General features: G+C 33.0%; 1 protein-coding gene across 1 annotated transcript in view; it reads left to right on the top strand.

The window, feature by feature from the left end:
- Positions 1-15,461, top strand: part of LOC148284656 (uncharacterized) — a 214,745-nt gene extending 199,284 nt beyond the window's left edge. Inside the window, exons 4-6 of the mRNA XM_088237032.1 lie at positions 1,626-4,787; positions 4,875-5,170; positions 12,005-15,461. Coding sequence (XP_088093158.1) covers positions 1,626-4,787; positions 4,875-5,170; positions 12,005-12,478 — 3,932 coding nt within the window. The 3' untranslated portion in view covers positions 12,479-15,461. The remainder of the gene's footprint in view (positions 1-1,625; positions 4,788-4,874; positions 5,171-12,004) is intronic.
- The last annotated feature ends 607 nt before the right edge of the window (positions 15,462-16,068 follow it).

Below are 16,068 nucleotides of genomic sequence, written 5' to 3' on the forward strand. Positions count from 1 at the left end.
AAACTTTAATTTTATCTACAGCCCTTTCACATAAAGCCAACTATGTCATCAAAAAGTAGTAAAAATATGATTTTAATAGCGGATTAAGGTGTTTTTTTATCAATAATTAATCAATAATTGAAACAATTAATAATAATTATTAGTGTATTGACATTCAAAAAATTCAACCCCAGATATTATATAACTCTGCTTTTTGTATTTGTTACGTAACACCTTTGTCCACTCATGTTTTCAATTATTTCAATCACTGTAAACATACTTATAATTCATATATCTACATGATAACAATAAACATATCATATTTTTTTCCAATCAATAAGTTTTCTTTAATTCTTAACACTTATAAGCATTTTATACATTATTTAAGCTATTTTGTGTTTATGTTTTTTTCTTAAATGATAGCCTTATCTGATTCCTATATCTAGTTGAATAGTTTTGTACATTTCTGTTTAGTATAAATTATGGACCCTTTCCAATGTTTAAGTCAGTTTATACCTATTTGTGGGCTACGTGACTTCTGCGCTGACTGCTTCAAATATTAGTAAATATTTCCCAACCCAGAAGTACACTGTGGTATTTCTAAATCATCCATTTTGCAGGAGAGCAAATACAAATTTTAAATAATATTTGTGCTCGTAACTTAATGTAAATTGACATTGTAATGCCGATTATTTTTTTAGGTATTTGCTTATTTGACCATTAACGTTTAAGAAGAACATTATAGCATTATAATTAACATTATAGATATTCTAATCATTTCAATTCAAAGAATACTGAAATTTGTGATTGTTAAAAAAAACGTAGAGATACGCAAGTATTCTCTTAAGGAAGAGAAAAAAAATATGGTCAAACAGCATTTAAAACTTAAAAAACACATCATTGGCTGGTTTAAGTGGCCACTTTACACACTGTGTAATATTCACCATTCTGCCGATATTTGAACATTTATATTCATTCAATCATTTCATCTGTTGATGTTTGTGAAATAAAAGAGCTGAAACCTTTATTTATGTGGGTGAGATTCATCTTATTGAATTATTTCACCTTCATACTATGAGGAGAATGTGGGCAAAATGGTGAATGTTACACGGTGTGTAAAATGGCCACTTAAACCAGCCAATGATAGGTCATAAGTCCTGTAGATGCCTCGACTTCTATATTACCTTCTCTAAAATTTTCTTCATCGCTGTTGTAATATGTTAATATTTACTGCTCCCGGGGGAGTTGAATCCAGCCCTTGTCTAGAAAAAATTGTACAAATTCAGAATATTGTTGTTAACAGACACATTCAGTATACAACAGTGTACTTCTTGAGATGCGATTTTTTTTTTATTGTACAAACATTTTCAATATTTTCTAATTTAAATATATTCAAAGATAATTCAAATATACGTCATTGTTAACTTACAATGTTTATTACAATTATTCAATGCTTGAAGAAAAACCGTATCAACGCTTCGGTTTTATTTGTTTTATAAAAATACTACGGAATGGGTTAGTTGTAAAATTTGCATTATTGTAATAAGCATTTCGACAAAAATATAGTACAATAATATTTTGTCAATGTGTTTGCCCACAAATGAATGCTCCGGATACTTTAAATATTTGCCCTGTTTATTTTGTAGGAATCTTCTTGGAGTGTCCCGGAGCGACTCCCGGCTCCTTGCGGACCGTACTATCGCTCCTCGCGGCGGGCGGCGCCGGGACCCCCGGCTCCGGGGGGAGAGTCCTCTCCCTCTCCGTGTACGAACTTGACCGGGGCGTGACGTCACTCACCGCCGATCTGTTCCCCCCGGCCACGCCGCTCCTGTCGCACCTGCACATCTCCCACTCGAGCCTGCAAGAGCTCCACGACGACTCTCTACAAGCGCTCAGCTCGTCTCTCGAGTCCCTCGCGCTGGTCTCCGCTAAGCTCGCGCATATTCCGCAGAAAGCTTTAGCGGGACTCAACAAGCTCATATCGCTCGAACTAGAGTCCAACAAAATCGAAGAAATTCCTAGTTATAGCTTTTACGGTCTTCGACTCATCAAACTCAACATGAAAGGCAATCAACTCTCGAAAGTATCGGAGTTCGCATTCGCCGGCTTAGAAGACTCGATGGCAGAGTTAGAACTGGCTGAGAATAAGCTTAAAGCCTTTCCGATGGCAGCTCTGAGAAGATTGAAATATTTGAGGTCTCTCAGACTCGCGTGGAACGAGATCGACTCCATACCAGACGACAGTATCTCGAGACTCGATTCGTTAGTCTTCTTAGATTTAAGTTCAAATAACTTCGAAATAATCCCCGAAGACTGCTTTAGATCGTGTCCGTCCCTGAGAACTTTGTCTCTTTATTATAATTCGATCGAAACGGTCCACAAACTAGGTTTTTCTTCACTCAAAAACCTGGAATCTCTAGATTTAAGTCAAAACAAAATAATATTTCTAGATAGAGATAATTTTAGAATGAATAAAAAACTTAAAACTATAGACTTAAGTCACAATCATGTGCACCACATAGGCGGCCTATTTATGGATCTACCAGATTTAAGAGAACTCTTTCTATCAGAAAATAATGTTCTCGAAGTACCACACGATGCGTTTACTCACTCTTCTATGCTGACCGTTATTTATCTAGAACAAAACTCAATTCGCAGAATAGATCCCGAGAGTTTATCGACATTAACAAACCTCACTCAGCTCCACATGGGATCCAATTTTATTTCACAAATTCCTCAAAATGTTTTTTACTACAATAATGATTTAACGTTACTGAGTCTCGATAACAACAGGGTAATAGAAATAGAACCAGGGACTTTCGATAATATGGTGAGTCTTAAAGAGATCCGATTACACAATAACAGACTGGAAGCCATTCGAAATGAGGTGTTCGCGAGTTTACCCTCTCTTCTAGAATTACACTTGCAAAATAATGCCATCTCAGATATTGAAACTGGCGCATTTGGAAACTTACAAAGTCTACAACACATTAATCTGCAAGGAAACCTGCTGAGAACTCTCGGAGACGTATTTTTGCGCAGTTCTACCTCGTTAGTTTCGATTCAATTGGACTCCAATCGGATTAAAACCTTTCACGAAAGTTTCTTCGCTCGGCAGTCCAACGCACAGATTCTATATCTCGGACATAATCAGCTCTCTAAGTTAAGTCACGCATTGTTTAGTGACTTATTTATGATCCAACGGATTTATTTAACAAATAATAGTATATACGAAGTAGAAGATTATACATTTAAAGCGATGCGTGCCCTGAAAGTTCTTGATTTGAGCAAAAACTTCATAAACAAGATAACAAACAAAACGTTTGATGAATTGCATGAGTTGGAAGAACTTAATCTATCGGAAAATAATATCACGTACATTGAATCGAAGTCATTCGAAACGTTGAAAAAACTACGTACCCTTGACCTAGCTAATAATTTCCTTAAATCTTTGCAAGAAGATTTGTTTCAAGGACGACTGCCGATACGTGTATTGAATTTAAAGAATTGTTTCATTGAAAAAATTGAAATAGGGGCATTTAAAGGTTTGAATAATCTTAATGATTTACAATTAGCAAATAACCTTATACAATCAGAAGATCTAGCAAGATTAGATATTCCCGGGCTGAGAATATTAAAACTATCTTACAACAACTTTTCAGAGCTAGATGGCAATGCCTTTAATCGTTTACCGTCGCTACAAACCCTTTTGATCGATAACTCACAAATAACACAACTCCCCGACAATATATTCTACAAAAATATCAATTTGGGTAGAATCGATTTAAGCCGAAACAATTTGAAAGATTTACGAAAGGGTATATTCAGTAGCACAACTATGTTGAAAGAGTTAAAAATGCAAGGAAACCAATTCGGTGATTTTCCTCACTATGCACTTTACAATATGTCATCTCTAGAAATTCTCATTTTGGGTGAAAATAATCTGTCTACGTTAGATTTTTTCAAAGTTAGCGGTCTGCCAAATCTGAGACAATTGGATTTAAGTGACAACGCTATATCATCCTTAACGGGATTTGCCTCGGTAAATTTGACACATCTGTCTTCGGCTGATATAAGTGGCAACTTGTTGACATCGCTCCCGGCTAACTTTTTTCAAAATTCTAACAGCCTGAGACGGTTAGACCTGTCGAATAATCGCTTTAAACAGTTGCCAATGACAGCTTTATCCGATTACAACTTACCGGGACTAGCATGGCTCAACTTTACAGCGAATCCACTGTCGAGAATTCACGATTTGAGCACAATTCACAAATATCCATCTTTGCAAGAAATACACATTACTGGAACAAACTTAAGCATAGTGACGAGTAAGGATTTTGAATCGTTTGCTTCTCTGCAACATTTGTTTTTGGGGCATAATATTATTTCTCGAATTTCGCCGGGAGCATTTAAAAGTCTGGAAAATCTAGTAAGCCTGGATTTAAGTTTTAACGACATCGAATTACTTCCAAGAGAAAGATTACAAGGACTTAATTTGTTAAGGTTACTTAATTTTACACACAATCGTTTAAGAGAACTAGAAGATTTTCCATCTGATTTGGGTTCCTTACAAACTTTGGACTTGTCCTTCAACAACATCGGAAAATTAACTAAAGAAGTCTTTCAATATATGGATGGACTTACTGACTTACATATACAAGGAAATTGGATTGCGACAATATCTGTCGAAGCTTTCAAGCCACTGAAGAAATTAAAATTTCTGGACATAAGCAAAAATTATATAGAACGATTGCCACTAAATTCGCTTAGGCCACTTGAAACGCATATCAAGACACTAAAAACTGAAGGTGAGTTTTTAATTTTCAAGTTATAATTGGAAATTTTGAGGCTTACGCGCCAACTTTAGAAGATTTTAAATAAATTTTATTTTGTAGAAAATCCGTTAATCTGCGACTGTGATACCCATGAGTCTTGGGAGTGGATCCGTGACCACCGCCGCCAGCTCGGAACTTCCGCTGCGTCTGGTCCCCGCTGTGAGCAGCCCGCTGCTGTCCATGGCCTGCTCCTGATCAGGCTGGAGCCTATCCAGTTCTGTGACAAGCCGCTAGTACTTAAGCTCGCTATACAGGACATACAGCCTTTCTCAGTTCTGGTCTCCTGGCAGAGTAGGAATCATTCCGGACTTCATGGTTACCAAGTGGCATACTATGCGGAGGACAATTTAATGGAGGTATTTAAAAATGTTCACGTTAATTTCAATTTTTGGTTTCTGAGCCTCTACATGCCGATATTCTGGCTTGACTAAAATTTTGTATTTTTCAATTATGATTTTTGGTATATGAATACTTATAAATTTCTTATCTTTAAAAAATAATTTCACAACGTCGCGTCGTTAACGCTACTTGTTCTTGATCAAAATTCAGGTTAAATGTTTTTTTCACTTCATCCAAAACTAGGAAAAAATGAAGTAAACTGTGATAAACAAAAGTTGGTTATCAGCTTTAAAGCTAAAATAATGCAGCTGTCAGTTGTAGAAAAATAAATTTCTTACTTTTTTATTTTAAATTCAGGTCTCAACTGTTGCGAACTCCTGAATCTTGTTAACATAAAAATACCAATATTGAATTACTAGAAGTACTGAGCTGCTTTACAACTACATAAGTAAAAAGTAACTATGCACGGCTCTCCTATTCTGCATTTACATTCTTTAAGCAACACAATTAAGTTCAAACTGTACCACGGCGCGGCGTCGCTACACTTCAGTAGCGCTGCGCGACAAAATTTTGTATGGAGTGCTACGCTATTGTCCATTGTCATTGACTTGCCCGAGACAATGCCTTCCCATCACCAATGGGCCAAGTGATGAGTCTTTTCCGATTCTTGCATTCAAGTCATCTATTTCAATCACGCGGTATGTTTGTGGTAGATATGCGATAATCGCTTGAAGAGAGTCGTAGAAGGCATCCATTACTAAGGTATCTGGAGTTCTAGGGGAGGCGCGTAAAGACACTTAAAGATGGGCTCCCATTTGACAAGGCATTTAGCCGCTCCCTCTGAAAGCAAAATTGCCACACCTTAGCGGTGATACTCTGCTGACCAGAGTGTAAACAAATAAGTTTTCCCAATGGCCTTTTTCCAGATCGTTTCCAACGCGCCTCGGTCATACCAAGAATATCTAATTAATATTTGTCCATGATACGAGTTGCGTGGATATTTTTTCCCTGGATCTACATTTTGCGCACGTTATATGTACCGATGCGCAGGGAAGATTTTATGGATAGGGGTGCTTTTTTCGAAATCATTGTCCTTTTTACGTTGCCGGGTCGGGTACGAGGGATGCCGGCGTCCGAGGCAATATGTGGAAGTTTAGAAATCAATGAGTTTTTAGAAGGTCTATATAAAACTTTTTTTTTTTCATGCAATGTTTTCTCCTTTTTTGATGTTTATGTATGTTATTGTCTTAAACCCTTACTAGATATACATATTTTAAAATAAACGTTAATTCATTTTTTTATTTACAATATACTTTTTATTAACATTTTACAACAGAGATGAAGAACATTTAAGAGAAGGTAATATAGAAGTCTAGGCATCTACAAGGCTTATGACCTGTCAATGGCTGGTTTAAGTAGCCACTTTACACACGGTGTAACATTTACCATTCTGCCCATATTTGAACATCTATATTCCTTCAATTTTTAATTTGTTAAGTTAGTTAGTTAAGTTAGTTTTAACTTCACAAACATCAGCAGATGAAAGAATTGAAGGAATATAGATGTTGGAATATGGGTAGAATGGTGAATGTTACACAGTGTATAAAGTGGCCACTTAAACCAGCCATTGACAGGTCATAAGCCCTGTAGATGCCTAGACTTCTATATTACCTTATCTTAAATGATCTTCATCCCTGTTGTAATATGTTAATATAATCAGCTCCCCAGGGAGTTTAATCCAGTATTGTCTACAAAAATTTGGACAAACTCAAAATATTGTTGATTTACTTTTTATTTCGTACCTTAACATTTTTTTAACTTGATGTTCTGTTTTTTTTCATTGTATCTTTTTGTACGAAACTAACAATGTGTTTGATTTTTTTCTCTTTTTTTACAAAGGTGAGTTTTACCTTTAAATTGCATTACAGCATGCTTTTTTTGTTCCTCCTTATTTTTAAAGTTTTCTTTAAAATTACTGATTACCTGTGCTATTTTTGTAAATGCCCCCTGGGTGTATTGTAAAATAAATATACTTACAGTGTCATTGTTTATTGTGATGTAATCAAGTTTTCTTATTAATACTGGAATGTTTGTTACATAATATCACGCGCTTGGGAATCTCTCATCCAAATTATAATCGTGTCGTTTAAAATCTTTTAATAGGAATTCTGGCATTTACGTTGCATAACTAAACGGGAGTTTTTTATTTCAAATTAAATAACGAAGCGACTTTGTAACTTGCAGTACTTATCACCATTAGTTAAACAAAACGAATCGGTATGTTGGAAAAGTAATCAGCTTTGAGTGCACCCCGCTCGCGCTCATATCACATGCGTTTTTGAACTTAATGAAGAATAAAATGTAACGAACAAAATGTTTGCGAAACCTAATTTAATCACGGACGAATAAAATTTTATGCGATGGTATGAAACTGACTCAAAAAACACTTTAAATTATGTCCTTAATTTCTAAAATAGAATAGTCAAATTAGAGGCGGTTCCTTAAGGCTAGTCTGGTAAAACGAACGCAAAATTAGGAAATCATACGATTTTGCCATTTTAAAACGAATGTTGTTTTTTAATCGCACAATAATAAAAACATAAATTCGATAAAGAAAATATACTTTAAAGATTTATGTAACTAAAATATAATTACAGATTACGCCGTTTCAAATTTAGACCAAACTTAGGTATCTAGGATCTCAATAAAGACATAGCTGCATGGTATTGAACCAAAATTTGTTGCAATAATTTGAAGTTACATTTTTGTGACATTTTCCTTTTTTTCTACGTAAAATTATGCCTTCGGTAATAATTTTTTAAAAAAATAATTTAAATACTTTAGTTGAAACTTTTTTTCATACATACGTATTTTTTCTTTTTCAAAAAGAAGATATTTCTGGTTGTAATATTTAATGAAAAACAACATGTAATTTACGTTTTTATGACCTTCATACCTGCTCTTACCGGAAACGATAAAACTTTAAGTATATTTTTTAACAGAAATACCTTTGAAAAATATTGTTTTTATCTAATTGATGTATTTTTATTTTTTTATCACTACGCAATAAATAAAAAACATTCGTTTGAATATGGCAAAATTGTATGATTTCCTAATTTTGTATTCGTTTTACCAGACTACATATATATATATATATACATAAATATATATTTATATTTGGATAATTTATACAGCGCCGTTTTTGGGAAAATCACCTCAAGGGCGCTGTACAATAAATAAATATCCCAGCACGTCTTGCACCTACAGAGCGCATGGACAGTTAGGATTCTTATTTCTCGTCTCCAGTTATGATATATAAGAGCTAGATTATACGTCTTGCAGCTACAGAGCGCATGGACAATAAGAAATTTAGCCCCTATTTACATTTCTATTTTTTTATTTGACAATGGAGTTTAGAGTTTTAGTGATATTTCAAAAAATTAAATAAAAAACATTTTTTTAAAAATAGAAATTAGACAACAACAAGTCTTGCAGCTACTGAGCGCATGGACGGTTGGAATTCTAGACTCATTTACTAAATTTGGATATTTGATAGTTGAAAACATTTACCTATTGAAGCTAGATTATTAATCGTCTTACAGCTACAAAGTGCATGGACGAGTGAAATTCTGGCAACTTAAAATTATCAATAAATTTACAAAAACAAACATTGAGCATAATAATAAATTTGTAAAGTGTTCGTGCTAAAAAGTAATCAATAAAAAACTAAACAGATAAAGCACTTCAACACTATGGATAACATAACAGATAAAAATATCCGAAGGGTAGGTTTCGTAGATTTTCGGTAGTCACTAGTCACTGTCACAGTATTGCACATGTGCAAACACACGTTTTTGCTAAATTCCTAGAAGATGGTCCGGTCCACGTGTAGTTGCCGGAGGGGGGGAAAGAACCCTATTGTTCCAACGACTTTGTATCCATTTTAGTCTGTATTATTTCGTTTTATAATGAGTATGAGATTCCCGCTCAATTTTATGTATTTTTTACATTATTATTAGACAAACGTGTGTATGAGAGTAGTTTAGGAGAGTGGCAGCCTTAATATGTGCATCGGTGCAGTGCACTGCCGAGTAAAAATATGTGTTAACATATTAGTAATTATTTGATAGTAAACATATGTTATGCATACAAAGAAACAGGGATTCACTGCAACATTATGTTCATACAACATTATATGAGTTATTCAGTATAAGCACCAAAAGATCTTCCAAGATCGACTTTAGCGGACGATTTACTCCTTTTGTCTACGCATGCGCAATCGTCACCGTGCGTGTTCTATTTTTCTTAATCTTTTACCACAAATTCGTATGAAAAATACCATATCTGCTAAAACCATGATTTGAGTGAAAACTATGCTTGATACCGGTGAATCGTGCGTTAGAGGGAGAAGAAAATATACATACTCAGAGCATTGCCAACGCACGCGAAAATTTGAAGCACGAAGTTCGTTTGTAACGTCACTTTGAATTTGCGTCATGACAAAATATTAGTGCAAATTAAGTAAATTTAGTTACGTATAATGTGCGTGTTAGTGTGTATAAAAATGTATGCTAGCAAAAATAATGGGAATTTATTGTTTTTAATTCCGATGCGCGGGCTGTCATATTATTACTGCTCGATTATCACATCAGGCTCATTAATTGGCCATACTAGTGGTAAAATACGGATGAGAATACCATCCTTATTCTACCTCTTTAATAGGGGTGGTGGTTTCATTCGTATTCTACCACTATACCTAGGCGTAACTTTATGCCAAGTTTATATTCTAATATAATTGTTAAAACATACAAGTTGCTGCCAAGGTTTTTGGTCAAGGGCCGCCAGTGAGTCAATCGATCGGACCCTAGTATCAAAATCGGACATTCGTAATTGTTTTTAAATGGGTTTTTTTATTGTTTATGAAAGAAAAAACAAATTCCTTAATGGAAAACTAAAAATAAACATCAAAAACGGCCATTTGAGTAAAGCCATTTGGCCAAACTGAGTATATCAAAAGTGGACATTCTATTCATTAAAAGCACTAGTGTCACGGCGGCCGTTATTTCGTCACCTTTAGACCGTTCAAAATCAACCGTCGAAGTCCAGAGTGTCTTAGTCATTTTTAGAGTTAAAATAGTGTGTTATTAGAAAAATTAAATAAATTTTTAATTTATTTCATTTAATAATTTTTTGCTCACAAAGCCAATAATTATTGTTTTAGCAGTTTTCCTCGATTGAAATACTCGTAATGGTTTATAAATTATTTTTTTCTAAAGACTTATTTCATTTAATTTAATTCAACTTACAAAATGTCGTAAAAGTAAACTTCTACACAATAATATTTCATAAACGTTTGTCATTTTTATACTCGCTATTCAAAAGCATCTTACACACCCGTATGATGTGTTTGCTAACTCACTCGCATTATTTATCTTGCAGATTAAGTTCCCAAACTTCTTGCGCAATTCATTTAACTCGGAAAAATATTTACTCAATACTTCACCTGCTGATTTAGTTTCCTTTGATTTTATCCGGAATTAAGTGTTTGCCCGATTTTGCGAAACTCCGCGGGATGAATTTTTATCAGGGGTTCATATCCGAAATCGGATGACATCTGGTTTTCCCCGATTTCCGTGCGGATATATAAACACATTACCATGAAAACGTTTAATATTGGAGCGGATTGATGGCGTTCGGTCATACTTATTCATAAACCCCACCGGAGGATTTCGCAAGACGTGTTGCCTTCTCCGTTATTTAGGGGTAGGATGGGGAACAGGTTTGCAATAAGGATTGTACATTTGAAATTCATATAATGTCGAAACTCTCCCTTTCAATTACAGCTGAATGCTCGATACAGCTATTGGCAATAAATATGATTAGTTGGGCGATTAAATATGTAGGACTCGTGGAATGGAGATAATTTGATGTATTTAGGTAGTAACTACACCTTGTGTTAAACAATCATATTATTACGTACGTAAGATGTACTTGTTTTTTTTTATTTATATACATGGAGTGACATACAAACAACTTTCAGATATATTTATAACTATTCTTAGGTATTCATGCAGTTAACTTTTTTTAAATATCTACGTTTCATATCTTCGAGAACAAAATGTTAATTTTTTGTTATATTTGTTTTATTTACACAATTTTTATTCGATCATTATTTGTTTAATCAAAAAATATGTAAGGAAAAAATAATTTCCTTTTTTTATTTGAAAATGGAAATGAACAACTAATCTTAGTTTTGTTTTTATCGTTAATTTTTTTAAAATAAAACTGTTTCAATCTTATTTGTGGATTCCCAAAACAATAGATAAAAAATATGCTTTAAAGATTTTGATAAAAGTAATCAATAAAATTCCTAGGTTATGTTTTATTTCGTTTTCTAATCTAATATCTAATGACTTGTTGAATACCGGGTCTAGTAAGATTTCCAGCTCCTTCGTCCTTACTAAAATTACGTTTATTGAATTCATATTTTATTTTATTAAACCAACTGTTTTGCAAACTAGTTGTAATTATGTGTTATGTATCCCTAAATAAAATTCTTACCTGATGCCCTTATCTTCCAAAACCTTGTTGAAAAATATTTTGAAATAAAAATCTTGTAAACGATTTAACTGTTCTAAAAATTTGCAGCTAGGCAAAAGCGCTTGTTGGTCAAATAAAACTTATTCGAAGAGGTTTATTGATATTTGTATCAAAACTTTGAAGTTTTATCAAAAAACATCTACAAAAAACATCGATATTTTTATTCTTTGCTTTTGTACCTATTCTTCACTCTTCGTTTTCACGGCAGTGTATAAACGAAACGAAATTTTCAAAAGTTTTTTCTCTTGCAGATTCGAGGCAAAATACTAGAACCGTCTGCAAGATCCACGAGGCTGAACAAGTTGAAATCCTCTGCCCGGTACGTTATCTGCGTGCTCGGTCTGGGAGACTGGCCTATGCGGGGGCCCGCTGGGCCCAACGCCAGGATAGCCATGAGACCGGAGAACGAGAGTCTCCAGTACACTTCTGACGAGACCTTCCACGAGTCCATCCTCCCCCAGATGGTCGACTCTCCCATTAGCAAGTGCACTTCAGTTTCCACTCTAGAGCAACCGGGCAGTATGATGAACGAAGCCATCATGCCCCACAACTCAATGGGATTCGCGTCCGTCTTGACCAGGAGATTAGGGCTCATAGTCGGCTGTTGCATGGGATTCGTAGTGTTCATCGTCATGGTTTCTGTTCTAGGTTATATGAAGATAAAGAAACAGAGACAAGTAGCCAAAAGGGAACAACCTGTCCAACCAGATTATATCTCGTATTAGCGGGAAAAGTGACACCTTTTTTTAATGTCTCAATACAGAACTTTATCGATCGAAGATAAATTAACGAGTGATTTTTTAAACGTTTTTCGTAGTAATGTAAATACGTAGAAATATTTTGGTGAAAAAGATTTATCTGAAAGATACGTTTGCTGTAGAGATTATAAATATACTAATAATTCTTGTGAATGAATGTTGTTTAAGAGTCTCTGAGACCAACTTATCATACATATATAATGTTATAATAATAGCCTAACAATATACTAATGAATTTCATCATGTTGTTATAAAATACGATTGTACAGTGTAGATAACATAAAAAGAAGATGGTGTATATTTACTGTAATGTTTGACATTTCTGATTAGGAAAAAAATTGCGTTCTAGTATTTTTATGGCTCCAAAGATTTCTAGTATTTTTTTTTCTTTAATTGTACATCAAAACCAAACATTAGAACATAAATATTTCACTTTTTGGTTCATTTTTAAACCTCATAACTGTTTAATAACCCGAGAAAATCTTAAGAAAACAAAATTTCTAATTTCAACTGTTTGTTGCTGATGTATTTCAAACGGATAAAACCTCAGCCTTTTTTTCATTGATATACTATTTTAATTTCAAGTACCAGTTTTTCGTAAAAACATTCAAATAACGTATTTAATATTTGAATTGCATCGTAATATACATTTTCAAAACATGTGCGTTTGAAGTGTCATTATTGTAGACCCAGCAAAGTGTTTTCTCATAACGTTAGCCACACAATAATAAATTTTATATGTACAAAATATAAATACAATTCACTATAATCGTAGTGATATTTATATTTCAGTTTTAATTAAGAGAGGTAATGCAAGTACGTAAAAAAATCATTGGAATAACATGGTACTTCGAATATTCAAAAATATTTTTACGCTGTCAAGAAACATTAAAAAGACAATTTTGTTTCATTCAATTTCTACGCCAGGTAATTATTATATGGATTTTATAAATAGGAATAGAATATTTATATACTCGTATAAACAACAGTTCAATGGTGTAGATTTTGAAAACACCTTGTAAAAATATAAACATGTAAGAAAATATTTAACCTTTTGTTACCTTTACCAAAAAAAAACTGTAAAATAGTATTTCATGTAAATAAATAATCGTGTAATCTAAGAGCATATGCAATACAACAGAAAACGATATTATTATAAGACGTTTATCAGGTTTTGAAAAGGTGCATTTAGTGATCATGTTATGTATCTTTATATGAAATTATGGTTGACATTTATTACATATGCATTTCTATTTTTTAGTTGAATTTAAGCTGCTGGATGATTTAAGCACAATGATAATGTAATTAACGGTATTTTTTATTTTTCGAAATGTTTGTAGACAAAGCCTGGATTGAAATCCAGTCCTGTGAACCCTGTAGGGAGTTGTTAAGATTATCGTCATATTAAAAAGATAGAGAACATTTAAAAAAAGAGAATACGGATCTCCATGTATTTAAAGGGCTTACGATTTGTCATCGGCTGGTTTAAGAGGCCATTTTACACACTGTGTAACATTCGCCATTTTGTTGATGCGTGAGCATCCATATTTCTTCAATTCTTCCATCTGTTGATTTTCGTTAAGTAAAAGAGCTGAGACCTTTTTTGATGTGGGTACGATTCATCTGACAAAATTATTTACCCGACACACTAGGCAACGTCTGAAAATATTTTTTAATTTTTGTATTTCTTTTTGGGGCAGTTGGTTTTATCAACCACATTTTGAGTTGGTTTTAACGTTTATATACAAGTACCAAATTTTCCTGGGAGATGAGTATCGCGAGAGCAGTAATCATATATTTTTTTTAATCCATAAAGATATTTTCCAAAAGCACCAGGACTTGAAAGCATTTGCGTTAGCTCGTAAGTTTTCCCAAAAGTATTTAATATCTCTTCAACCTTTAAATTTTTGAAAAACAATTTTGTTATTTTATCTGTATCACTCGATAAATATATTGTGTTCCTAGTATCTTATGATTTTCCTGTACTATTTTTTAATGTATGACATAGGAATATGGTCATGGGTAGGGAAAGTTCTCATTTACCGAGTTTACAAGTACAGAATCTCATTCATCTAAGTTTACAAGTGCCAAATATCACCCAATAGGGAGTTATGAAGATGAACATCTTGCAACAGGAGGCTAATCCTGTCACAACTTCGTTTCGTAAATTCGTTCGTTCGTCATATATCCATCTCACTCTAACGTAATCAAAATCGTATTTTGCTTTCGTTCTTTCTCATACGATACGAACAAATTTACGAAATGAATTAGTTACAGAATGAGGCCTCAGTCTAACACTAAAGAGTAAATTATCCGCCAGCGTGGCTGGTTTAAGTGGACAAATTACAAATTATAACATTCACTATTCTGTTTATGTCTAAACGTGCATTTTTTTTAGATTCTTTCATCAGTTGATTTTTCCGTATTCTCTTCTCAAAAATGTTCTCCGTCATATCCGTCAATATTCCTAAAAATATTTCGTAAGTCGTAAACTGCAGACTTTATTTTCCGGCTCTGACAACACTTAGCTTTCATTAAATTTTACACTTTTAGTTCTAGTTCTAGAAAAAAATTCAGGATGTTTCAGAATTTTTATCTATTTCAAATAAGGTTTTTCAAATTGTCTATTTGATTGCAAAAGTCTACGAATGTTTTCTGTCTTGTTAACTATTTAAAAGTCTAGCATCGTTTTGTTGATATATATTTGCCTAAATGCCTATTAATTCATAACAAATTGGAATACTGTATTTTTTATTGTTGTAATGTTTATTATATACCTATTTTCTTGATTTTATTTGCTTTAATAATAATGCCATTGATAATTTAATTCATCAACCATTTTATGTAAACGTGACTCGTATACCTTATATTATTGTTTATTAACTTCAACATTTTAATTCACATTCACACAAAAAAGCAATATGAATAAGGTAATAAAAATTTGAAAAATTATAAGCTGTTTTATTTTTATCTTGCCCGTTTATCCACCATTTGAAAATAAAATAAACAAAAAATTAAATTAAACTATGCTAATTAGTAGAAACTTTCTACCTTTGTTATAAACAATAGGGTTTTATAAGGATTTGTGAACATCATGCAAAAATCTACCTCTTATTCTTTTTTTTTTAAGGTATAGAGTCTTTATTCAATAAAATACACATATTATGACAATATTGATGCATTATAAAAAGAAAACAAAGTATAAAAACATATGAATTTTGTCCTGATAAACTATTAAATATTAGTTTGTCATCGGATGCTCAGACATTAGTTTTCATTAAGAATCAAATAAAAGAGTACAGACATAATATTGTATACATATAAAATAATTAATATTTATTCTTTTGCTTTTAATACTTTGAAAAATCTAAAATATTATTAAGAAGATAGAAAAGAAAAAAACTCAACAATACCAGATAAAATGTTTTAAAATATATTTTTTTAAAGTAGGAAAATAGAGAAAAAGAATGCATTTAAAATTAAAGAATAGCCATTTACTTGAATATATTTTAAACATAAGAAAATATATATAAAAATATATAAATAGTGTGTGCTCA

Source organism: Micrasema longulum, unplaced genomic scaffold (genome assembly GCF_059751315.1).
Source record: "Micrasema longulum isolate JH-2025_06_02 unplaced genomic scaffold, ASM5975131v1 h1tg000099l, whole genome shotgun sequence".
NCBI classification, from domain to species: Eukaryota; Metazoa; Arthropoda; class Insecta; order Trichoptera; family Brachycentridae; genus Micrasema; species Micrasema longulum.